The following is a 26,745-nucleotide window of genomic DNA, read 5'->3' as shown; positions in this document are numbered from 1 at the left end:
GATCATATTTCATTCGGGCAGGTACATCCGGTCCCTCCTCCCATATACAAGTGGAGATACATCTGCCTCCCCATAGCCGTGTGATCAGTCAGGCATGCCAGTTCACTGTGAGGAATGACCCAGTTCATTGAGGAAGTAAAATTGAGCAGCCCTGTGATAGGCTCTAATGTACAGGAGTGCCAGTTCTCTTTTATACACAGATCTGTATAGTGTCCTCAGATTGTCTGCCCTGTGGTACATGCAGCACACCAGCGGCTCCATGTGGAGGGTGACAGGAGATGTGACAGTAGGCAGCCTTCTTCATTCCCCTCCCAAGAGCAAATGGCTCAGACCACACTACTGACCCATACCAAAACAGTGGGTGCCTTGTACAGGAGTGCAACCCATCTGTGGAACTTTGAGCCAAGGCACTTTGGGTCTCAAACAAGTAACATCAGTCAATACCTTGGCAACCCCCCCCCCCCCCCCCCCCCGCCCCCCAAACACTGCATCCAACAATAGCAGCTCCCATGGGACGGGAGTCCACCCTGTATCTGTGTAGTCAGTCTGCGAAGGTTGAGCCTCGGATTGCCGCAGCAGGAAGCTGGTTTGGTTGGCATGAACCAGGGCGGGGAGCACTCCCATCAGCCTAGACGTGGAGATCTTTGCCAGTATCTTGCTTTCGGTGTTGAGTAGGAACCTGGGTCAATATGAAGAACAAAGAGGAGGCTTGCCCTTCTTTGACCATGATAAGGACATGATTGTGGTCCGGGGGTTGGGGCCCCCCTCCTTGTTTGCTGCCTTGAATAAAATCAGGAGATGGTGGTGAAACGGGGCCACAAAGTGTATAAAGTTCTACGTGGAGACCATTGGTGGCAGCTCTTCCCCCCCGATGCGTCTAGGCCCTGGAGAGGCATCTTTGCTAAAAGTTCAGCATCCTCATGGGCTGTAGAGTCGAGCCTAGCAATGTATAACCCCTTTTTAGTTAGCTGCATAGACATGCGCTGTCGAACCAGGTCCCTGGAATCTGTAATTATCTTGGCCACCCAGCGCACAGCCTCCTCGTACGCAACCCCACAAAGTGATGACTGGCATTTGTCACCCATATCACATAACGTATGTTGAACCCCTGGTAGTGTTGCCGATCCACCTGTGTCTCATTAGTGTGGTATTGGGTCTTAGTCACCTACAGAAGCATGCATGAGGGTTAGTCTCTTGTGGTCACCCATGTGTGCTCCAGCTGCATGAAATGCCGCTCAAGGAGCAGTCTCCTCTGTGCGATGTTTCTCTATTGCTATAATAATATTCTGGGCCCTCAGAACAGTCTTATATGCCTCCCATAAAGTCACTAGGGAGGACACTGTCCCCACTTTCTCATCAAAATACTGTTGGGAGGCCACTCTAAGGCACTATGCCATCGCTACAGCCTTCAGAACCCAAGAGCCCAGTCTCCAAGAATATGGATTGTCACGTGGCAGGCCCCACACACCCCCAGCATGACAAGGAGGGGGAGTGATCGGATATCCTCCTTGCCAGGTATTCTGTCCTGGTCACCCATGCAACCTGTGGTTGCAGGAGGAAGACCTAGACCATTCTTGACAGAGAACCATGTGCCACCAGAGAAAGACAAGTACTGTTTCTTATGGGGGTGCTCCACCAGGTGTCACTGAGCCCAACATGTGAGCATAGTGCTGCAAACCCTGAAGGAGGAGTACAAAGGGTCTGTTGGGGTGAGCATCTGTCCAAGAGCCTGTCCACGTGGCTGTTGCTCTGTGCATCTATGAAAGTGGAACCCAGTGACTCCAGCGTTCTCTTCTGCAATCTTGGGAGTACATGTTCTCGGGGCTACGACCAGCTCCTCTGCCATCTCCCCATGACCCCCACAAAGCAGCTCTCTGGTTAGACCTAGCGTAGTCGCACCTCTAGTGCCTTTCGTGTAGCTGGTGTGTGCGAGCTCTGTATTTACAGAAAATTATTTCCAGATGGGTCTCCAGCAGGAGTACCATGTCAGGGGAATGACGACTGATATTGGGCAAGAACCCCTCTTTATTCTGTGGCCGAGACTGTTCACGTTCAACTGTTCACAGAGAACTGTGAGGGGGCCAGCCTGCATCGCTATCTATACTGCCAATATGCAGAGGCCCCTTGCCTGGTGCTTGATGGGTGCAACTGTCATGTCCTAAACTAACAGGCCTGTGTGGGAGCTGATGCTGTTAACCAATCAAACATAAGTGAACCTAGAAATCCCACCTGATCCCCCTCACTCTACATTCCTGACATGGGCATAAAACTATCCCCTACTACAAATTGAGACATGTCTTTTCCCCACCCCACCCGATTTAACAGCCAAACAGTCTTCACACAACTAAGAGCATGCATCCCCAAAACCCATTCTCTCCCATGCTTTGCACTGCAAGCAGAATATCACAGTTTGGTGCTGTTCAATCATTGGTGTCAGAAGCTTCTTCACGATGTTGCAGCTCAGGGGCTGGCACAGGCTCCCCTGTTGTCTCTCCAGGGCCACCTGGCTCTGATGCTTAGCGATCATCTCTCTTTCTCCACATACACCTATGCCCTGGTCGCCTGAGCAAGCATGGAAGGGGTGCTTATGTCCATTTACACAGCCATCGCTGTAGGCCTGGTGGCTCCATCTCCCTATATTGGTGGCACCAAGGGGTTGGTTAACTTGTCCAGTTTCCACTATTTGGGTTGAGGCTTGTCCTTTGCCGTGCTGACTGATGTCGTGGCTACCAAAGAGTTATGAATGAGTAAAAACTTTCTTTAGAACCTTCGTCGTGAAAAAGTAAGCATCTGTCCGTTTATTAATGTGTGCCTTGAAAGCGGCTTTAGAATCAAAACTATCTCCTAAATTGACTGGGAACACTGAAGGTGTAAGAAGAAAATGTGCTAAGACTGAGGCCACCAGTGAGTAGACCAGTAGGAAAGACTAAAACCTCAGTCTTGGCATTCATCAAACAAGCCACTGCCTCAAGGAAACATTTGAAATTGTCCTGGATGGAATCCTGCCTACTCCCTAGACACAAGACTGTTTCGATTGTCTGCACAGAAATGCAGTTTAAAACCAGAAGAGGCAATCAAAATGGCCAAAGGTGCCCAATACTTTATTGAAGAGTGAGGGGTCACAAAGAACCCTATTAGCCCTACTGTGTCCGACCGTGGGGGTTGAGACCTTTAACGCCTGATGGTCCAGTTGCTCAGAATCCATAGTAGGTCAAGTCCAGGAACAAGTACCCCTTCAGCACATGACTTATTATCCAGCTGCATACTTTTATGATAAAATAAGTTTCATTTTTACTGCTGTCTACACAAAGGTAGATGCAACTTTCACATACAACTACACAGTCCCAGAGGTCAAGGCTCTAATGTTTCATAGGCAGTGCCCTGTCTTCACACTCTTTCCTCGCTCTAGTGATAGTGGTAAATACCCACTCACTTTACACAGCATTCATGGTAAGCCCTATGTAGGAAGTTGGCTCTGTATGTGCTATTTCAATGTAAGGAATAGCATGCACAGAGTCCAAGGGTTCCCCTTAGAGGTAAAATAGTGGTAAAAAGAGATAATACTAATGCTCTATTTTGTGGTAGTGTGGTCGAGCAGTAGGCTTATCCAAGGAGTAGTGTTAAGCATTTGTTGTACATACATATAGACAATAAATGAAGTACACACACTCAGGGACAAATCCAGCCAATAGGTTTTGTTATAGAAAAATATCTTTTCTTAGTTTATTTTAAGAACCACAGGTTCAAATTTAACATGTAATATCTTGTTTGAAAGGTATTGCAGGTAAGTACATTAGGAACTTTGAATCATTTCAATTGCATGTATACTTTTCAAGTTATTCACAAATAGCTATTTCAAAAGTGGACACTTAGTGCAATTTTCACAGTTCCTGGGGGAGGTAAGTTTTTGTTAGTTTTACCAGGTAAGTAAGACACTTACAGGGTTCAGTTCTTGGTCCAAGGTAGCCCACCGTTGGGGGTTCAGAGCAACCCCAAAGTCACCACACCAGCAGCTCAGGGCCGGTCAGGTGCAGAGTTCAAAGTGGTGCCCAAAACGCATAGGCTATAATGGAGAGAAGGGGGTGCCCCGGTTCCGGTCTGCTTGCAGGTAAGTACCCGCGTCTTCGGAGGGCAGACCAGGGGGGGTTTTGTAGGGCACCGGGGGGGACACAAGCCCACACGGAAATTTCACCCTCAGCGGCGCGGGGGCGGCCGGGTGCAGTGTTAGAACAAGCGTCGGGTTCGCAATGTAAGTCAATGAGAGATCAAGGGATCTCTTCAGCGCTGCAGGCAAGGGGGGGGCTTCCTCGGGGAAACCTCCACTTGGGCAAGGGAGAGGGACTCCTGGGGGTCACTTCTGCAGTGAAAGTCCGGTCCTTCAGGTCCTGGGGGCTGCGGGTGCAGGGTCTTTTCCAGGCGTCGGGACTTAGGTTTCAGAGAGTCGCGGTCAGGGGAAGCCTCGGGATTCCCTCTGCAGGCGGCGCTGTGGGGGCTCAGGGGGGACAGGTTTTGGTAGTCACAGTCGTAGAGTAGTCCGGGGGTCCTCCCTGAGGTGTTGGTTCTCCACCAGCCGAGTCGGGGTCGCCGGGTGCAGTGTTGCAAGTCTCACGCTTCTTGCGGGGAGTTGCAGGGTTCTTTAAAGCTGCTTCTTGAAACAAAGTTGCAGTCTTTTTGGAGCAGGTCCGCTGTCCTCGGGAGTTTCTTGTCGTCGTCGAAGCAGGGCAGTCCTCAGAGGATTCAGAGGTCGCTGGTCCCTTTGGAAGGCGTCGCTGGAGCAGAGTTCTTTGGAAGGCAGGAGACAGGCCGGTGAGTTTCTGGAGCCAAGGCAGTTGTCTTCTGGTCTTCCTCTGCAGGGGTTTTCAGCTAGGCAGTCCTTCTTCTTGTTGTTGCAGGAATCTAAATCTTTAGGTTCAGGGAAGCCCTTAAATACTAAATTTAAGGGCGTGTTTAGGTCTGGGGGGTTAGTAGCCAATGGCTACTAGCCCTGAGGGTGGGTACACCCTCTTTGTGCCTCCTCCCAAGGGGAGGGGGTCACATTCCTATCCCTTTTGGGGGAATCCTCCTTCTACAAGATGGAGGATTTCTAAAAGTCAGAGTAACCTCAGCTCAGGACACCTTAGGGGCTGTCCTGACTGGCCAGTGACTCCTCCTTGTTTTTCTCATTATCTCTCCTGGACTTGCCGCCAAAAGTGGGGGCTGGGTCCAGGAGGCGGGCATCTCCACTAGCTGGAGTGCCCTGGGGCATTGTAACACGAAGCTTGAGCCTTTGAAGCTCACTGCTAGGTGTTACAGTTCCTGCAGGGGGGAGGTGTGAAGCACCTCCACCCAGAGCAGGCTTTGTTTCTGTCCTCAGAGAGCACAAAGGCTCTCACCGCATGAGGTCAGACACTCGTCTCTCAGCAGCAGGCTGGCACAGACCAGTCAGTCCTGCACTGAACAATTGGGTAAAATACAGGGGGTATCTCTAAGATGCCCTCTGTGTGCATTTTTTAATAAATCCAACACTGGCATCAGTGTGGGTTTATTATTCTGAGAAGTTTGATACTAAACTTCCCAGTATTCAGTGTAGCCATTATGGAGCTGTGGAGTTCGTTTTTGACAGACTCCCAGCCCATATACTCTTATGGCTACCCTGCACTTACAATGTCTAAGGTTTTGCTTAGACACTGTAGGGGCATAGTGCTCATGCACATATGCCCTCACCTGTGGTATAGTGCACCCTGCCTTAGGGCTGTAAGGCCTACTAGAGGGGTGACTTACCTATGCCACAGGCAGTGGGAGGTAGGCATGGCACCCTGAGGGGAGTGCCATGTCGACTTAGTCATTTTCTCCCCATCAGCACACACAAGCTTGCAAGCAGTGTGTCTGTGCTGAGTGAGGGGTCCCTAGGGTGGCATAAGACATGCTGCAGCCCTTAGACCTTCCCTGGCATCAGGGCTCTTGGTACCAGGGGTACCAGTTACAAGGGACTTACCTAGGTGCCAGGGTTGTGCCAATTGTGGAAACAATGGTACATTTTAGGTGAAAGAACACTGGTGCTGGGGCCTGGTTAGCAGGGTCCCAGCACACTTCTCAGTCAAGTCAGCATCAGTATCGGGCAAAAAGTGGGGGGTAACTGCAACAGGGAGCCATTTCTTTACACCCTACTAATGGTCAGGGTCTCAGGGTTCTACTATGCCTCTATGGTAAATTCAAAAATGTTTCGGTGCCAAAGAGCTATCTAGCCAGCTAGTTCCCCTGAGGGTGACTTGGACCGAATTCAGTCTTGCCTTCACTGACCGATTGGGAACATATGGAGTTTAAGAGCATGGCCCCTCTGCAGGCACCAGAGCAGCAGGGACTAGTTCAGGTGAGTTCACTGTACGCAACTCAGGTGGGCCGCACTCTGCGATCCATGATTTCCTCACATATGGTTATGCTCCAGCAGTGAGTGGGGGTTCCTTGTGGCTGCTACATTCAGGCTAAGTCTTTCTGTCTCTCCCTCTGTGGAGAGGAGATTCAAAGTTCCTAGTGCTGGTCCCGTGTCCTAATGTCTGGGAATTCCACGACTGCCTAACTCAGTGATGCTTCTCGTCAGATTGCACCTCTTGCTAGTTCAGGTGAGCACCTACCCCACCCCCCCTAGCAGAGGCATGGTGATCCTGTATGCCGTACAGGGGCACTGACCCGATTTGCACAGCGGAGGCCTGTACGGCGGCCCCTCCTGGCATACGGAGTCACCACCCCTTCACAGTGCTAGGGCTACCACCACTCCAAACTGCATGATGGCCTCTCCTGATATTCGGGGAGTGGGGCGTCCACTGATTCCTCGAGAGCTCTAGCCCAGTCTGTGCAGCAATATCCATGGCTCACTTCACAATGGCCCTCCCCTTGCATATGAGGATTGCTCACTTTGTCGTGCACAACCCAATTTGTGCAGCACCCATTTCTCACACCTCTGAGAATCCTGACTGGCTTCTTGACAGTTTACAATTTTGGGGACTTCAAGCTCCCCTTCTTAAGTTCTTTCCAGACACCAAATGTGATTTAGAGTGATTGACGTTTATTTTAGAGGTCTGCTCCGTTTTTGAAGTTCCCACCCCTCTCTTGAAAGCAATAAGTCACAGCAGGAGAGACTCTGAAGCTGATAGCCACAGGCCATGGAAGTGACTATAGTTCATACCTGGATGTCGACCACAGTGACGTGCATTCAAAATGTTAGCCTATCCTAGCCCAGGGCCCCAGCCTTAACCTGTGATTCCCTTAAAAGCCCCCATCTCCTTCCTAGGATGTGTCCAGGCCCCTTCCTTGTGTCCTTTCCCTGAATCGGAGCAACCTTTAAAGGGGAGGGGGTAGTTACAAGAATGCAGCAATACAGTTTAGTGTGGGAGATTACTTAACCACCTCCTTCCCCATGCAGTCTCAGTACCCTAAAATAGCACCCATAGTCTATGTATTGTGCCTTTCACAGGCACAGTAGGGTAGGCCCACTGGATATAGGGTAAAGACCTTTTTCTTAAAGTAACTCGCTCAGTTATCCAAGGACATGCTTCAGTGTAGAGTTGTTCCTGACCCTCGGGGTCAGGCATATTGCAACCTCTTTCCTTAAAAGGGAGCACTTTTTAAGGAAAGAGGGTGTAGAATCTAGACTGGTTAGTCCTTAACTGCCTAGGCGGTGCCCAATTCAGTATTTATTCATAGGTCTGTCTGGCAAGGTTTAAAAAAAAAAATAAAATAAAAAAAAAAAAACTGGAAACTGGCTCGATGAAGTTACTATCACTCCTTGGCCCTTAAGTGTGATCAACTAATTTCTGACATGTACCCCAGCCCAGTGGCTTTCGTCCGGATCACTATATCTCTATTAATCTTTTGGGAAAGTGTGGTTGGATATTTATTTATATAATCATTCATACCATGCCCCATACATACACAGTACACTACCGTAATAACTTTTCTTAGCAGTAGGTCTACACCAGGATAAACAAATTTAGGCACAGCAAGGGACACCATATGTTCCAAAACATGGTTCTGGTACGACGTGTAGGCTGAAAAAACATAGGTACTGTGTGTACGGTGAGACCAGAGATGCCATTGGGGCACCAAGCATCCACTATGTAAGTAGGCATTTAATTTAACTATCCACAAGGGTGTATATCTGTAGTAAGCATTGAACCTCTCACTTATTGCTTATGTTTGCAGTGTTTTCGCCATGTTTCTATCTGCATAGAAGACACAGGCACCAGCTTCGGTCTTAACGTTATGGCATTAGTTGTTGCTCCTGCTTCGTGTAAATAAAAATACCTAGTAAATATGTTGGTCTACATATGCTGACAATTGGACAAAAAGGGCTGTCTCAAAGCCCATTGAATTTGTCTGCCTTGTTATATGTTGACACATAGGTTCAACACTTTTCTACACAATAAATTGTCCCTCGTCCACCCTGATTTAATGTTGCATGCAAGTTACTGCTTTTGGGTCTTTTTTTTTTTTTTTTTTGGTTTACTTTCTTTGCAACCAGTGTCATTTTAAAACTCCTGAACTAAATTTTGAATTCATTTTAGGAACTTCCCAGGCATATTTGGAAATCAACAGCAACATTACATGGACGTCATCAAACGGATGCTAGTTCAGTGTATGCAGGATCAAGAAAATCAAACGGTAATTTGCCTTAAGTAATTCCGATTGAATCCTTTTGGTCTCTTGCATAGGTTCCATAATCCAATGTACTGTGTACATCTGTTCTGAATATAAATAGTTGGCCCTTGCTCTCTTTGAGGTTGCTTCTTTAAATGGTATTGAGCTTACACTTTTCTACTGGCTCTTATAGCTCTGCCTCCTTGGTTTGAATTGTAGCCATGATACTTGGTACAATGGCTAATCACCTTATCCGGAATCAATAGGTCATGCCTAATTTTCAGAATATTGCCAAGCTAAATCTGCACACAACTACAGGTGTTTCCATGCAAATGATCTTGAGTCTGGCATGGGCTCCACCCATATTGGAAATTCTTGCTTAAGACAAAAGGAATGTTATTTTTGGAGTGGGGTGCATTTATTTTGCCATGCTTATCCACATTATTCATCTAGTCTCACTAAAATTGTCTAGAAATCGTATGTATGCCATGCTCTATTGGCTATTCACTCTCCAGTAGCTCTTTTTGAAACCTTTTTCAACGAACCCCAGGCCCATTGCTCCACACCTTAACTTATATGCTTACATTTCCAGAACTGACAACCTCCCACTCACCTTTTTTCCAATAGAACTGTGCCAGGTTGCTTCATTCTGGGCAACATTAGTTCAGTTTTAATTCCCAGATGAATTGTGGCAGCAATCTTTTGTAACACACAACCTCCGATGACAAACTATTGATGCATTCACTATGTGCTAGTGTGCCAAGACTTAAGTGGCTTGAGTGTATAGTCTCATAATCATATTTTAATTAGTTTCTTTGGCACCCATTACATGTGGTGATTGAATTGATGCATGCTCTCTGCAGTCTTAGTATATCCCATATCTGTTGTCTGTATGTATGGCAATTCTGGAACCTTGCTATCCTATCTGTAATTGACTGTAAAAGATCCAGTTGTGTATACCCTTGCATTGGTTTCTTAAACATCATGGTATGGGCCAAGGTAGGCCCCTGGCATGCCCAGATAGGACATCCCACTTATCTGTAACTTTAGTGGTGAAGTTCTGAAAAATCCCTTCTCTGGTCTCCTACCAGTTTCTCTACTATGCTGAGGGTCCTGCATTTCCAGCAGCATGCGGTTTGCCCCATTTACCCCATCACCAATCTGTCCAAGTCTTAACTACCTGGTTAATCGGGAATCCCGAAATTGCAGCTTGTGCAAAGCATTTCAATTTTTTGCAAGCAGGGCCTTTGAGAGAAAATAACCAAAGTGGTTTTGGCAGGGTATAGCTTACTTTGTGAGCTGGAGGGGGAAGTGGGTGGAGAGGATCTCAAAGTTTGTGTGCCAAGAAAAGTCCAGTTAGGAATTTACAACGCTAATAGCTCTAACTCGAGCAAACGCGTGGCCCATTGCGTTGCAAATGCTTGATTTGTATTGGGAATGTAAATAGATAGCGGCCAGTTTACCAAAAAGTAGCAAATCTATACCCATAGAAGTCTCCTCAAATGGGTTTAATTGTACTGTTTTTGTAATTCTCAAGCCTTGGAAGTAGTAGTCTTGTAAAGCGGTGTCAGTCTTAGTTTTCCATAGCAACACAAAAAGATGAAGGACCGAATGCTGAACGTTCACCCCAGTCACAGCCATATGCAAATCAGTCTTGACCCTCCTCCTCATGGGAACAGTCCAGCCCAAACTGCCAAGCCATGCCCTCCCTTGACCATAAACAAGTATCCTGTGACTTGTTTTTGGGTATCACCCCTCATCATTCAGACTAGCTTAAATTTAATGGCACAGTGAGCACAGAACCCACATCTGGGCATACCCTGACCACTTAGGGCTACTATAGCAACACAAAAAGATGATTGCCAATGTTCAGCATTCTAGCCAACATTCACCCCCAGTTTAGGGTTAAATGTTTGTGTGTGTGTGTGTGTATATGTATATATATGTGTGTGTGTGTATATATATATATATATATATATATATATGTGTGTGTGTATATATGTATGTATGTTCGGTGGCATGTGTAGCTGCAGATACACATGCTGTGCATATCCCACCATCTAGTGTTGGGCTTGGAGTGTTACAAGTTGTTTTTCTTCGAAGAAGTCTTTTCGAGTCACGAGACTGAGGGGCTCCTCCATTTCGGCTCCATTGCGCATGGGCATCGACTCCATCTTAAATTGTTTTCTTTCTGCCATCGGGTTCGGACGTGTTCCTCTTTGCTCCGTATTTTGAATCAGGAAAGTTAGCTAAATATCAAATTTGACGGTATTGTTGGCGCTCGGTACCGGTTTAGTGTTAGCGTATTGACACCGACAGTAGAAGCGCTTCGGCGGCCCTTCGGGTCTTACGCTCTTCAGTGGGGCCTGGTCGGCCCGACCGCGTCCATCGATGAAACTAATGGACCGGACCCCCTTCCGCTTCTGTCAGAAGTGCCGCTCGAAGTATCCCTATGTAATCTGTGTTTATCACCAGAACACAGGGAGGATACTTGTGAGGCCTGTCGGGCGTTTCGATCAAAAAATACTGTACGTGATCGAAGAGCGAGAAGACTTCAAATGTCGTCGACACCGAGAGAACAACTCGACGTCAAAGAGGAGGAAAGAATTTCCATCCAGGGGACGGACTGATGAATCCTAAAGCGAACGACCCACGACGGTGCAGAAAACAGTGAGTAAAACTGCCCCGTCCAAAACTCACGCAAAGATCGTAAAGGCCAAGGGGATGCCACCGCCAGCAGGCCATGGCTTAACCCATCGAAAAGAAGGTGACCAAACATCGGCACCAAAAAAGGCCAAAAAGTTGGACTCCGGTCAAGATTCAGGCACCGAACGATCTCTGCACCAAGAGTTCGACTCACCCAAGGTGAGAAAAGTAATGTCTGAACTGAAAAAGACTTTCTCGGAAGAATCAGTACAGAAAAAAGCGGCTTCGGAGCCGAAAAGAAGCTTACACAGAAGAGCAAGGACTTTCCAGCCAAATGCAAAAACACAGATTTGAGCAGGAAATAAGTATGGTGGAACCAGACCATACACAAAGGACGTTGCATATCCAGAAAGAGACTGGAAAAATACAAACTCTTCCTCCAATCAAAACCAAAAGAAAGCTGGCATTTCAAGAGTCAGAAATGCAGCCAAAGGCGAAAGTGGCCAGAGATCAAACCCCACCACCGAGGTTTTTGCCACAGCCTTCCCCACTACACTCACCACAGCTGTCCCCGGTAACACCACCTCCAATGCAGTCACCTACACATACAGGGATGACACAGGATGATCCGGATTCATGGGACTTATGTGATGAACCAGTATCAGACAAAAGCCCAGATTGTTACCCAACAAGGCTGTCACCTCCAGAGGACAGTACTGCATATACGCAGGTACTATCCAGGGCAGCTACGTTCCACAATGTAGCAATACATTCAGAGCCAATAGAGGATGATTTCTTGTTCAACACCTTGGCATCCACCCACACTTCCTACCAGAGTGCCAATACTCCCGGGCATGCTCAAGCACGCAAAACCAGTATTCCAGGAGCCAGTGAGAAAGGAAGGGCTACCCACCCACCCACCCACCCACACACACACCCCCCCGTGTTTATAACACAGCAACTTACACCGGACTCGGTGGTTGTAGGAGCAGCAAGAAAGAAGGCAAACTCTCAATCATCTGGAGACGCTCCACCACCTGACTGTAAACGAGTGGTGGCAGCACAGGCAGCCAATCAATGGCGGATCGCAAACTCGCAAGCCCTACTGGCTCGCTACGACAGGGCACACTGGGACGAGATGCAACATATTATACAGCACTTGCCCAAAGAACACCAGAAACGTGCCCAACAGGTTGTGGAAGGACAAGCAAGATCCAAAAACCAAATAAGGTCCGCATTAGACTCGGCAGACACAGCAGCACGCACAGTCAACACTGTGGTAACCATTCGCAGGCATGCATGGTTATGAAGCTCCGGATTCAAGCCAGAAATCCAACAAGCTGTGTTAAACATGCCTTTTAATCAAGAACAATTGTTTGGGCGGGAGGTGGGTACAGGAATTGAAAAATTAAAGGACGACACTGACGTGGCCAAAGCCATGGTTGTGCTCTACTCCCCACAAAGCAGAGGCACATTTAGAAAGCCACAATTTAGAGGGGGGTTTCGTATGCAAACACCAGAGCTTTCCACCTCGCAAACCAGACCCACCTATCGGGGACGATACCAGAGCGGAGGGTTTCGAGGCTCATATAGGGGTGGACAATTCCCAAGAGCAAGGGGAAAATTCCAAACACCTAAGACAAGTCAAACCAAACAGTGACTTCAATGTCACAAAACCCCAGCACTTAACACCAGTGGGGGGGGGGGGGGGGGGGGAGACTTGCTGCATACTACCAAAATTGGACACACAACTACGGACGCATGGGTCCTAGCCATTATCCAGCATGGTTATTGCATAGAATTCATAAATTTCCCGCCAGATGTGCCCCCAAGGGCACACAATATGTCCAAACAACACTTGGACCTTGTAGGAAGTTGGCTCTGTATGTACTATTTCAAAGTAAGAAATAGCATGCACAGAGTCCAAGGGTTCCCCTTAGAGGTAGGATAGTGGCAAAAAGAGAATTCTAATGCTCTATTTTGTGGTAATGTGGTCGAGCAGTAGGCTTATCAGAGGGTAGTGTTAAGCATTTGTTGTACACACAGGCAATAAATAACACACTCTAAGACCATTCTAGGCCAATATGTTTTTATATAGAAAAATATATTTTCTTAGTTTATTTTAAGAAACACAGGTTCAAGATTTACAAACAATACTTTAAATGAAAGGTACTTCACTTACGTATCATAGGAACTTTGAATCAGCAAAATAGCATGTACAGTTTTGGCAATAAGCTATTTTAAAACTAGACAGTGCAAATTTCCACAGTTCCTGGGGGAGGTAAATATTTTAGTTTTGCAGGTAAGTAACCCACCTACAGGGTTCAAAGTTGGGTCCAAAGTAGCCCACCGTTGGGGGTTCAGGGCAACCCCAAAGTTACCACACCAGCAGCTCAGGGCCATTCAGGTGCAGAGGTCGGGGTAGCCACCACCTGGGCAAGGGAGAGGGCCACCTGGGGGTCGCTTCTGCACTGGAGGTCGGATCCTTCAGGTCCTGGGGGCTGTGGGTGCAGTGTCTTTACCAGGCGTTGGTTCTTGGAAGCAGTCAGGGGGAGCCTCTGGATTCTCTCTGCAGGTGTCACTTGTGGGACTCAGGGGGTCAACTCTAGCTACTCACAGGGTCGCAGTCGCTGGGGAGTCCTCCCTGTAGTGTTTCTCCACAGGTCGATCTGGGGGCATCTGGTGCAGAGTGGAAAGTCTCACGCTTCCGGCAGGAAATGTGGAGTCCTTTTTAAAGTTGTTTCTTTGTTGCAAGTTTTGGTTTCTTTGGAACAGGGCAGCTGTCCTCGGGAGTTCTTGGTCCTTTTTAGCTCTGAGGCTTCAGAGGTCGCTAGACCCTGGGGAGCGCGTCGCTGTTGCAGTTTCTCTTGAAGTGGGGAGACAGGCTGGTAGGGCTGGGGCCAAAGCAGTTGGTGTCTCCGTCTTTTCTGCAGGGCTTCAGGTTAGCAGTCCTTTTTCGTCTTCAGGTTGCAGGAATCTAGTTTCCTAGGTTCTGGGAAGCCCCTAAATACAGAATTTAGGGGTGTGTTTAGATCTGGGAGGGCAGTAGCCAATGGCTACTGTCCTTGAGGGTGGCTACACCCTCTTTGTGCCCCCTCCCTGAGGGGAGGGGGGCACATCCCTATTCCTATTGGGGTTAATCCTTCTAAATCAAGATGGAGGATTTCTAAAGGCAGGGGTCACCTCAGCTCAGAACACCTTAGGGGCTGTCTTGACTGGTGGGTGACTCCTCCTTGTTTTTCTCATTATCTCTCCTGGACTTGCTGCCAAAAGTGGGGGCTGTGTCCAGGGGGCGGGCATCTCCACTAGCTGGAGTGCCCTGGGGCATTGTAATACGAAGCCTGAGCCTTTGTGGCTCACTGCTAGGTGTTACAGTTCCTGCAGGGGGGAGGTGTGAAGCACCTCCACCCAGAGCAGGCTTTGTTTCTGTCCTCCGAGCACAAAGGCTCTTACCACATGGGGTCAAACTCTTCTCTCAGCAGCAGGCTGGCACAGACCAGTCAGTCCTGCACTGAACAATTGGGTAAAATACAGGGGGCATCTCTAAGATACCCTCTGTGTGCATTTATTAATAAATCCAACACTGGCATCAGTGTGGGTGTATTATTCTGAGAAGTTTGATACCAAACTTCCCAGTATTCAGTGTAGCCATGATGGAGCTGTGGAGTTCATGTTTGACAGACTCCCAGACCATATACTCTTATGGCTACCCTGTACTTACAATGTCAAAGGTTTTGCTTAGACACTGTAGGGGCATAGTGCTCATGCACTGGTGCCCTCACCTATGGTATAGTGCACCCTGCCTTAGGGCTGTAAGGCCTGCTAGAGGGGTGACTTACCTATGCCACAGGCAGTGTGAGGTTGGCATGGCATCCTGAGGGGAGTGCCATGTCGACTTAGTCATTTTCTCCCCACCAGCACACACAAGCTGGCAAGCAGTGTGTCTGTGCTGAGTGAGGGGTCCCTAGGGTGGCATAAAACATGCTGCAGCCCTTAGACCTTCCCTGGCATCAGGGCCTTTGGTACCAGGGGTACCAGTTACAAGGGACTTACCTGGATGCCAGGGTTGTGCCAATTGTGGAGACAATGGTACATTTTAGGTGAAAGAACACTGGTGCTGGGGCCTGGTTAGCAGGGTCCCAGCACACTTCTCAGTGAAGTTAGCATCCGTATCGGGCAAAAAGTGGGGGGTAATTGCAACAGGGAGCCATTTCCTTACAGACCTGTTACAACTAGAAGTCCATGCATTGTTACAAAAACAAGCAATAGTTAGTACCCAACCATCAGAAAGGAACAGGTGTCTACTCACTATATTTCCTAATTCCAAAGAAAGACAAAACGTTAAGACCCATATTAGACCTCAGAACGCTGAATCTCTTCATCAAGTCGGATCACTTCCACATGGTCACACTTAAAGATGTGGTTCCCTTTCTAAAAAAAGAGGGCTACATGTCAAAGTTAGATCTCAAGGATGCATGCTTTCACATACCCATACATCCTTCTCACAGAAAAAACTTAAGATTTGTAATACACGGCGTGCACTATCAATTCAAAGTGTTCGGTATAACAGCCCCAAGGGTATTCACAAAATGCCTTGCAGTAGTAGCTGGTCACATAAGGAGACAGCACATGCACGTATTCCCATACTTAGACGACTGGTTAATAAAAACCAGCACTCAACAGTGTCTTCTTCACACGCAATACGTTATAGAAACTCTACACAAACTAGGATTTTCTATAAATTACCAAAAATCACATCTGCAGCCATACCAAATACAACAATACTTGGGAGCAACACTCCACACAGAGGGTACAAGCGTTCCAAAATATAACATTAAACATACAGCCAAACCAACACTACCAACTAAGGTTTGTAATGAAACTTCTAGGCATGATGTCTTCATGCATAGCCATTGTCCCAAACACGAGATTACACATGCAGCCCTTACAACAGAGCCTGGCAAAACAATGGACACAAGCACAGGGTCAACTCCAAGACCTAGTGTTGGTAGACCGCCAGACACTTCTAGCTTCAATGGTGGAAGCCTATAAATTTAAACCAAGGGCAGCCATTCCAGGACCCAGTGCTTTAAGATGTGATCACAACAGATACTTCCATGATGGGGTGGGGAGCTCACCTCAACCAGCACAGCATACAGGGACAATGGGACAATCAACAAAAAACTGCACATAAATCATTTAGAACTGTTGGCAGTGTTTCTAGCACTAAAAGCATTTCAACCACTGATAGAACACAAACACATTCTTGTCAAAACCGACATGACGACCATGAATTACCTCAACAAACAAGGAGGGATACACTCGTCACAACTGTCTCTTAGCACAGAAAATTTGTCATTGGGCAATTCACAATCACATTCGCCTAATAGCACAATACATCCCAGACATTCAGAACCAGTTGGCCAACAATCTCAGTCGAGATCACCAACAAACACACAAATGGGAAATTCATCCCCAGATCCTACAAGATTACTTTCTATGCTGGGGAACACCAAAAATAGACTTATTCGCAACAAAGGAAAACGCAAAATGCCAAAACTTCGCGTCCAGGTACCCACACCCTCAGTCCAAGGGCAATGCTTTAAGGATCAGTTGGTTAGGGATATTTGCTTCTGCATCCCCCTCTCCCACTCATTCCTTATCTGGTAAACAAACTAAGTCAAGACAAACTAATACTTATAGCACCGACCTGGGCTCGCCAACTGTGGTACACAACACTGCTAGATTAATCAGTAGTACCTCACATCAAATTACCACACAGGCCAGATCTGTTAACGCAACACACAGATCAGACACCCGAATCCAGCATCGCTCAATCTAGCAATCTGGCTCCTGAAATCTTAGAATTCTGACATTTTAGACCTTACACAAGAATGTATGGAGGTCATTAAACAAGCTAGAAAGCCCACGACAAGACATTGTTACGCAAACAAATGGAAAAGATTTGTTTACTACTGCTACACTAATCAAATTCAACCAGTACATGCTTCCGCAAAGGACATTGTAGGCTACTTAGTACACTTACAAAAGTCTAAACTAGCATTCTCTTCAATTTAAAATACATCTCACAGCAATATATGCCTAACTGCAGATTACACATTCAGCATGGCTTTTTAGAATCCCAGTGTAAGGTAATGCCTCCTTGGCATGGTTATCCCCTGACTTTTTGCCTTTGCTGATGCTAAGTTTTGATTTGAAAGTGTGCTGAGGTCTGCTAACCAGGCCCCAGCACCAGTGTTCTTTCCCTAACCTGTACCTTTGTTTCCACAATTGGCACACCCTGGCATCCAGGTAAGTCCCTTGTAACTGGTACCCCTGGTACCAAGGGCCCTGATGCCAGGGAAGGTCTCGAAGGGCAGCAGCATATCTTGTGCCACCCTGGGGACCCCTCACTCAGCACACACACTGCTTGCCAGCTTGTGTGTGCTAGTGAGGATAAAAAGACTAAGTCGACATGGCACTCCCCTCAGGGTGCCATGCCAACCTCACACTGCCTACAGGTATAGATAAGTCACCCCTCTAGCAGGCCTTACAGCCCTAAGGCAGGGTGCACTATACCATAGGTGAGGGCATACGGTTGCCATAAGAGCATATGGTCTGGGAGTCTGTCATACACGAACTCCACAGCACCATAATGGGTACACTGAAAACTGTGAAGTTTGGTATCAAACTTCTCAGCACAATAAATGCACACTGATGCCAGTGTACTTTTTATTGAAACATACACCCCAGAGGGCACCTTAGAGGTGCCCCCTGAAACCTTAACCGACTACCCGTGTAGGCTGACTGGTTTTAGCAGCCTGCCATACTCCAGACATGTTGCTGGCCACAAGGGGAGAGTGCCTTTGTCACTCTGTGGCTAGTAACAAAGCCTGTACTGGGGTGGAGATTCTTATCACCTCCCCCTGCCGGAACTGTAACACCTGGCGGTGAGCCTCAAAGGCTCACCCCCTTTGTTACAGCACCCCAGGGCCCTAATTATCGCCCAAAATTATTGCTATACTGGGTCTCAAATCCCTACTTGTACCAGATTGGTCTCTACCCTTTGAGATTGAGTGACTGTTGTGGACAGTCTCACTTCTTTTTGAGCATTGTTGAAAATAGTACTCCTCTAAAGGTCTTCAGTCTAGTCTGACAGGTGAATGACACATTGCATTTTAATTAGCTTATGCTTATCCTGAACATTGCAGCACAAAATTGTTGTTATAGATGTCAGCAACAATGTAAAGTTCCAGGATATAATTTTCCAAGTTTTTGAAGCCGAATACAACATATACTCAACATATGTGAATCTTCCAGGTGGCAGGAAATAGTGTATCAAATTATTAAAATTCAATACCCGACAACCGTGTTTAATACATGAAATGCATTGCTACTCTGTTCGTACACTTTTTTTTTTTTTTTTTTTTTTCTTTTAAAGAATTTTCATGCTACACTTTATCTTGAGTCTCTGCTCATTTGGTCCCTTTTGTATCCTTGGTGCGTGGTACTTACTGGCTGCATACGCCTCCAGTTTTAAACACTAGAGTCTCCAGTCCTTCCACTGGTTAGAACTATAGTAAGGAGTAGACTAGTGAAAATCTTTGACTAATAGTAATGGGAGGAAGTAGAAAGGCTACTTAATTGCTCAGTGTTGCTAGAAACTGCCTGGTCTGTAGCAGTTGTAGGTAGCACCTGCATGGATCAAATGTGCCTTTCACATGGAGAGCGGAAGCGAGTGATCATCCCTCCCACCTCTTAGCATCGAACCTTGAAGAACTTGTTTTAGGTGTTTACTTTCTCTCACAGTAGTGGTGTGCAAAAGACCACGTTACTGGTAACTTGTGTTCTGAAACCCCTTTTGTTTGTGCCTTTTCTCTCAGATCAGGACATTGGCTGCGAGGGCGGCATCTGCTTTTGTGCTGGCCAACGAGCACAACGTCCCTCTTCTCAAACATTTTGCAGATCTGCTTCCAGGCATACTACAGGTATGGCGCAAATATGGAATGTAATTTTCAATGAACATTGAAAGTGGTTACTCTGTGTATCCTTTTTATCGTTTTTGTTGCACTGCAACTTTCTGAACACGTTCTAATGTAGCAGTGTTGTAGTAATATTTTCTATCTGAACTTGTCCACCTGCATCTCTACGTGTGTTAGATATCAGCACAAACTTTAAGGCCTTACCAACAATCCATAAAGTACGATTACCTTTCAGTTCTAACAGTAGGATGTCGCCTGTTGGCCATGCTTTTTCTCTCTAGCTTTCAGCCGGTGTAATTTAAGGGTCTGATTACAGTTCTCTGTGTAGTTTTTAAGATTATTGTTTAAGATTTTTTTTAATTAACATTTGCTATTTGCCTTTGCAGCCCGCCTCTCAATACTTCCTGTAATCATACAGTGGAAGAGAAAGGCTGTTGATGGAAAACGTTTTCTGAATTAAACATGTCTTAGCACCTGTATTATATGAGGCATGTGAAAAAACAACTATACACTTCTTTGTAAATCATTTGTTTTTTAAATGAACAGTTAAATTGGCATTCCAGCAGTCCACGTTGAGATTTGACTAGGAAAAACAACTATGCACTTGATTTGATTCTATACATGGTGCTACAATTGTAATAGTTTTAATTATTGCTTGATCTGCCACTTTCATTACATCTGAACAGGGGTGTTAAAAACATGTCCTTTTTATATTCTATTTTCCTTAGATTGGCAGATATTCTGCTTGGGTTCGTTTGAATCCTAGGCTTTTTTTTATTTTTTACTGTGTTGCCTGGCAATTAAAAAAAAAAAAAAATGTTCTTTTCTTCAAACTAATAACACCATGGTAAGTTCACGTCGGTGCAACACACTAAGTTTAATCGTGGATAAATACAGAGCAGGATAACATGTTGCACTAATACTCCTTTTGTTGCCCTATGTGTGCAATCAACCTAGTCAAAAAATGTGGTGTAGGGGAGGTCTCATCCAGTGTATGGTCATGTAGTATAACAGTGGCATATACAGCCCACTTTGCAGGTAAATCAGTACTGTTCTGCTGTTTTGGGGCAGTGTCCTCTCAATCATGCTGCCATGAAGCATTCTTTGCTAACCTTTAATTGTATTCCATTGGGCCTGCAGATGGCTGTTGCTGTCTATATACAGGTAACACCCTACAATCTCATCCCACGTGTGTGATACTGCAACATGGCGCAGGCCCCTTCACTCTTCTGGTTAAAAATTCACACTTTTGCGTTCACCCCAGGTAGCTAGTTCTTCATCTTCCCAGCTCGGGACCAGTCAAGCTCTCAGTTCATTGTGATCTGCTGTTTAGCTGACACCAAAGTGTGTGAATCTACTTGTCACACGGTTGGCCCTAGTTCTAGAAAGATGGTGCACATATTGGGCCATCAGTGTGCAAGGGTGATCATGTTTCATAGCATTATTAATGACGTTAATTGGCCCAGAAGAATCGGATCAAATGGAAGAAGTCTGCATCCTTTCATGCATCTGGGGCACCCTGTCTGCGTACCAGGAAACATTTGGGTGATTCTTCTATGGGTGATGCATATGATTTAGTAGCTCTGGACTAATTGAAACCTAGCATTCCTATAGACGTTGCAGTATTGCTTTAATATGGAGGCCCTGTCAATGTCTTAAATTGGTATGCTAATGTCTGCATCCCATTTACAGCACAGTGCCAGTACATCTCCCCCATAACTTTCACAAGTGAGTGATATAGAAGCCTGGTTGCTTTAGCCTTGCCAACAAGCAAATGTGTATTGCAGACCCTCCTGTTAAGGAGGTTCCTCTGCGCCCTTCTTAGGCTACCTGCGTATCATCCCCATTTAGTAAGAAGAGCCCCTGTGGAGATCATGTTCCTCTTGAGGTTGCTGAAAATCCAGGCTTCAGCCACCTGGCATTAAACTACCCGTCTCCCTAAGGGCTTTCTGGCTCCATCCTCGCAGTCTCCTCCAGTGTCTGTGATGTGGCCAAACAATGAGTGAAGATATCGGTTTTCTTAATGTAAGGTAAGCACACATGCGTTCTCCATAATGCCTGTGCCCAAATAAACCAACAAGTCTGAAGTAATATTCCCTCATTTCTTACCAATGCTTACTTACAGGGGTCAAGTAGCAGTTGTGTTAAGTGGGCCTGCGTAGGGGGTGCGAGTCACAAACTGCTGCTCCTTTCCAGCAAAACACTCCATCTGCATATCCAGTGCAATTGAGCAGCAAAAAATAAAGCTCCAAGTTGGGAGCCACAGGGCCTCTCGTCTGTCAGGAACCTTAGCTTTGATAGAGCTCTTCTGCGTCTTTACATGCTCCAGGATTAAGAGACTAACATATGGTCCATTTTGTGGAATATCGCTCAAGGGATATGCATATGGAAGAAAGTATAATAGTATAACGATCTTGGCAGTATAATAGCTTTTGACAAAACTTCTCCAAGACCAGCAGTGTATTCTAAAGTGCAGTAGACTGTCAGGAGTCATCGCAGCCACACTTCCTTCCTCCAATCTACATTCAGACCTGTAAATCCGGAGGCCCAGATATTTTCACAGTAGGCTCCTTCCTACTTTGACAGTACCAGGTATGCAGCCACGTCGATTCTCAGTCTCCTCAATTGTGTATCTGCATGATTTGTCCCAATTTACCCTCAAACTTCAAAACTTCTAAAACCCTAATTGAGCCCTTCACATCTGCGGCTTTACCAAGCAAATGGAGCAACATATCTGCATAGTGAAATTAATAAGGAACAATAATCAATCTGTATCCCCTGGTAGCATTATTTCTGCTGATTCATCAGGCAGTGGATCCACTGTCTAGGTAAATACTAGGGATAGCAGAAAGCCCTGTCTTGTGCCCCTGTAGGCAAATAAAAGTTTTTTTTTGTTGTTGTTTTTTTTTGTTTATGGACAATACAAAGGTGGGCGGGCAGGCAGTCAGAGGAGTGTCCGGCACCTGTATCAGTTGCCTGATGGTGGGCATGGTACTATGCTTGAGGATGAACCCACTTTGATTAGAGTGAACAATCACTTGCTCAAATTAGTAATCTGTTCATTAAGGTTTTGTAGTCCATGTTGCTTATTGACAAGTCTGCAATTACTTGGAAGGTGTCCATATTGTGGGTAAGGATTCCCCAGAGTACATGGTATCATGAAGCTGGCACTGGAATCTGTAGTTGCATGATTCCAACATGTTTGATACCAAACATGTCTTGCTTCAGAGAAGCCATTATGTAGTTGCACCACTCATGTTGACTAGTGTCCACTACATACCTTAAAATGGCTTCCCTGCACTTACAGACCAGGAAATGGCCTGGAGGCCTGTAGGGGCACCCTGCTCATCCAGGGGTACCCTTGCATCTAGGGACATGCACCTTGCCCTTGGGCTGAAGGGCCTACCAGAATGGTGACTTATTGTGTCTAAGTGCAGTGACCAGTTTCAGTGGTTAAAGGGTGCATGCACCCTTTCATGCAGGCTGCAATGGCAGGCTTGCAGACAGTTTGCATGGGCTCCCATGGGTGGCACAATACATTCTCCAGCCCATGGGAGACCCTGAAGTACCAATGCTCAGGGTACATAAGTACTATACTAGGGACATATATGGGTGTATGAGTATGCCAATTGCTGGTGTAAAATGTTTACCAGCAAACAAATTTAGAGGAGAGAACACACTAGGGTCCTGATTAGTCTAAACACACTGACATCAGGCAAAAAGTGGGGGGTAACTGCTAGAAGGATGTCACTTTCCTACAGCCACTAACCTGCACTCCAAGTGCCTCTAAATTCAGTATTTAGGGGAGCCCCTGGCACCAGAAAAGCAGATTCCTGCTGACTTCCGCAGGACACTCAAAAACAGCACAGCTCAAGGAAGAAGTGCCTGAATTGGTCCCAGTCCTGCTGGCCTGTCAGCTGCATCTGCTGAATTGCACTAAAGTTGACTCGTCCTGCAAGCTGCTGTGCCTCCAGAAGCTTTGAAGGTGTGCCTGCCTTCATCAAAGACCCAGGAACTCCAGCAGAGCTGCTTCTGTGTCTTGCAGGCACCCCAAGAGACCTGAGAGGACTCTGAATCCCAAAACCCCTACACCAGAAAACACCACTGCACCCGTGCTGCCTTGCCCGTGTTGAAGTGGGCCAACAGTTCCAGAGACAAAGCCCACCTTGGACTTGTCCACTGTGGACTCAAAGATGCAGCTTCTGCCCACAGGTCCCCCATAGACCGCGAGTGCATCCGGTGGAGAAAACCAGACTCCTCGGGGAAACCTCTACATCCGTCGCCGGTGAAAAAGAGGGATGGTGTCCCATTGCCCCAGAGCATCTCGAGATTTAAACCCATCTGCTGGTGGTTCTAAACTGGACACTGCCCAGACCTGCAGCCTTTTTTCAACCGTACTGATTTCCATTTACTAACATTGGGCACCCAATGCTGTACTTCACCCGGCAGCTCCAGTGCTACCTGGTGTTACCTGTTGGTGTGGTCCTGACTTACTTTAATCCAGGAGATTGGTCCTGTAAGTCACTGTGCTATACCTGAATTGCAGTGCTTGTTTTTCTCTGCATAGGATAATATTGCTGCTTCTGAAAAATTCACTGTCTACTTTTGAAACCTGTAAGCATTTTACTTGCAAAACGTACTTATCTGATTGTATTGATTCTGGTGCCTAAACGTATATAAAGATACTTGTTGTTTATGTAAATTGGTGCTTATCTCCTTGTCATGTCTGTGTGTGTGTATCTGCAGATGTCTAACACTTCTCTGATCAGCCTACGGCTGCTCGACCATACTACCCCCACTAAGTAGAGCACTTTGGGATTGCTAGAGCAAGCCCCTGACCACTGGTAAGGGAATACTTGGACTCTTTTATATGATAGATAAAAATTAGATATCGTATAACGTGCCAGCATCCTGCAGCCTCCCAATCCACCACATCTGAAGACGTTGCACCTATGTTTTCAGCAACATAAGTGGCAATGACTTGCTCCATTGAGGCCCTAAAAGCGGTGTCCTCAAACACTGCATTTTGCTTCCAAATTGGAACAAGTGGTCTTGGGGTGTCCCATTGTAGCATTTAAAGCAATGGATTTCTGTCTGAGTAGGCCTTGGCCTAATATTATGTTTTAATTTTTGTATATGAAGTTGGCTCTGTATATAGTATTTCAAAGTAAGAAGTAGTGTGCACAGAGTCCAAGGGTTCCCCTTAGAGGCAAGATAGCGGCAAAAAGAGAATTCTAATGCTTTATTTTGTGGTAGTGTGGTCAAGCAGTCGGCTTATCAGAGGGTAGTGTTAAGCATTTGTTGTACACACACAGGCAATAAATGAGGAACCCACACTCAAAGACTTACTCCAGCCCAAAAGTTTTTTTTATAGAAAAATATATGTTCGATGGCATCTGTCGCTGTAGATACACATGTTGTGCATAGCCCGCCATCTGGTGTTGGGTCGGAGTGTTACAAGTTGTTTTTCTTCGAAGAAGTCTTTCGAGTCATGGGACCGAGGGACTCCTCCTCTTTGTCTCCATTGCGCATGGGCGTCGACTCCATCTTCGATTGTTTTCTTTCCGCCATCGGGTTCGGACGTGTTCCTTTCGCTCCGGGTTTCGGAACGGAAAGTTAGCTAAATATCGGAAAATTACGTCGGTATTGTTGCGTTCGGGATCGGCTTAGTTAGAATCAACACCGAATCAAAGAGTGAAGAGCTCCGGTACCCTTCGGGGTAGTTTTCGATCCCCCGTCGGGGCCTGGTTGGCCCGACCGCGTGTGAAACAATGCTGATGGAACGGACCCCGTTCCGTTTCTGTCCTAAATGCCACAACAAATACCTGTATACAGACCAACATTTGGTCTGTAACCTGTGCCTGTCGCCCGAGCACAGTGAAGAGACTTGCGAGGCCTGTCGTGCGTTCCGGTCCAGAAAAACACTCCGTGACCGTCGAGCCAGAAGACTGCAGATGGCGTCCACGCCGACAGCTCACAGAGTTCGAGGAACAAGAGGAAGAAGGAACCTTCTCGATCCATGACTCGGACTCCGAGGAATTCGACGAACAAAAAACTGAGTAAGACGTCGAAGCCAGCACACAAGAAAAGTGACAAGGCCCAGGGGATGCCACTGCCACCAGGCCATGGCTCGACCCATAAATTCGGTGACCGACCATCGGCACCGAAAAAGGCCGAAATGGTGCCGAGATCATCCGACTCCGGTCGAGACACCGGCACGCAGCCTTCTCGGGACCGAGGAAGTGCTGCTGAAAAACGTCGATGCCGAGATAGCGGAGCCAAAACTGCTCGACGCAGAGACAGCGGCACCGAGGAAGATCGACGCCGAGAGGGTTCGACTCCGAAAAAGAAGGTCACCTCAGAGCCGAAAAAGAGTACAGACAGGGTTTTGGTGCCAAAACGACCCGCAACCGACCCAACTACCGGTTCCTATTCAGAGGAGCAATCACTGTCCTCTCAGCTGCGAAAGCATAGATTTGAGGAAGAGTTGCAATCCACCGAAGTGGACCACACTCAAACGTATTTTTATACAGGAAGGAACAGGGAAAATAAGCACCCTTCCCCCTATTAGGAGAAAAAGGAGACTGGAGTTTCAGTCAGACCAAGCACCACAAACAAAAATGGTGAAAAAGGTAACTCCGCCACCCTCTCCTCCACCGGCACAAACTCCATCACATTCCCCGGCTCACACCACCATGAGCCAAGGTGACCAGGACCAAGACGCTTGGGACTTATACGACGCCCCAGTGTCGGACAACAGTCCAGAGGCGTATCCTACAAAGCCCTCACCACCGGAAGATAGCACAGCATACTCACAAGTGGTGGCTAGAGCAGCAGAGTTCCACAACGTGTCCCTACACTCGGAACCAGTCGAGGATGATTTCTTATTCAACACCCTCTCCTCCACCCATAGCTCCTACCAAAGCCTGCCTATGCTCTCAGGAATGCTTCGGCACGCAAAGGAAATCTTCAAGGAGCCGGTCAAGAGTAGAGCAAGAACACCAAGAGTGGATAAGAAATATAAAGCACCTCCCACAGACCCTGTTTTCATCACCTCACAGCTGCCACCAGATTCCGTCGTAGTAGGAGCAGCTCGCAAGAGAGCCAACTCCCACACATCTGGGGATGCACCACCCCCAGATAAAGAGAGCCGCAAGTTCGATGCAGCCGGGAAGAGAGTCGCAGTACAAGCTGCAAACCAGTGGCGCATCGCTAACTCTCAAGCACTACTTGCGCGCTATGACAGAGCCCATTGGGACGAGATGCAACACCTCATTGAGCATCTACCCAAAGAGCTACAAAAAAGGGCGACACAAGTGGTTGAGGAAGGACAGAACATATCTAATAATCAGATACGCTCCTCTATGGATGCAGCGGACACAGCTGCAAGAACAATTAACACATCTGTGACGATAAGAAGGCACGCATGGCTACGAACGTCTGGTTTTAAACCAGAGATACAGCAGGCAGTGCTCAATATGCCATTCAATGAGAAACACCTGTT

General features: G+C 46.9%; 1 protein-coding gene across 1 annotated transcript in view; it reads left to right on the top strand.

The window, feature by feature from the left end:
* Positions 1–26,745, top strand: part of IPO5 (importin 5) — a 531,657-nt gene that overhangs the window by 58,756 nt on the left and 446,156 nt on the right. The window contains exons 5-6 of the mRNA XM_069205185.1: positions 8,541–8,637; positions 19,143–19,247. Of these exons, the coding sequence (XP_069061286.1) occupies positions 8,541–8,637; positions 19,143–19,247 (202 nt within the window). The remainder of the gene's footprint in view (positions 1–8,540; positions 8,638–19,142; positions 19,248–26,745) is intronic.

The sequence above is a fragment of the Pleurodeles waltl genome, chromosome 8, assembly GCF_031143425.1.
Source record: "Pleurodeles waltl isolate 20211129_DDA chromosome 8, aPleWal1.hap1.20221129, whole genome shotgun sequence".
Taxonomy (NCBI): Eukaryota; Metazoa; Chordata; class Amphibia; order Caudata; family Salamandridae; genus Pleurodeles; species Pleurodeles waltl.
Note: the sequence above shows the minus strand (reverse complement) of the source record. Positions and strands in the feature narration are given on the sequence as shown.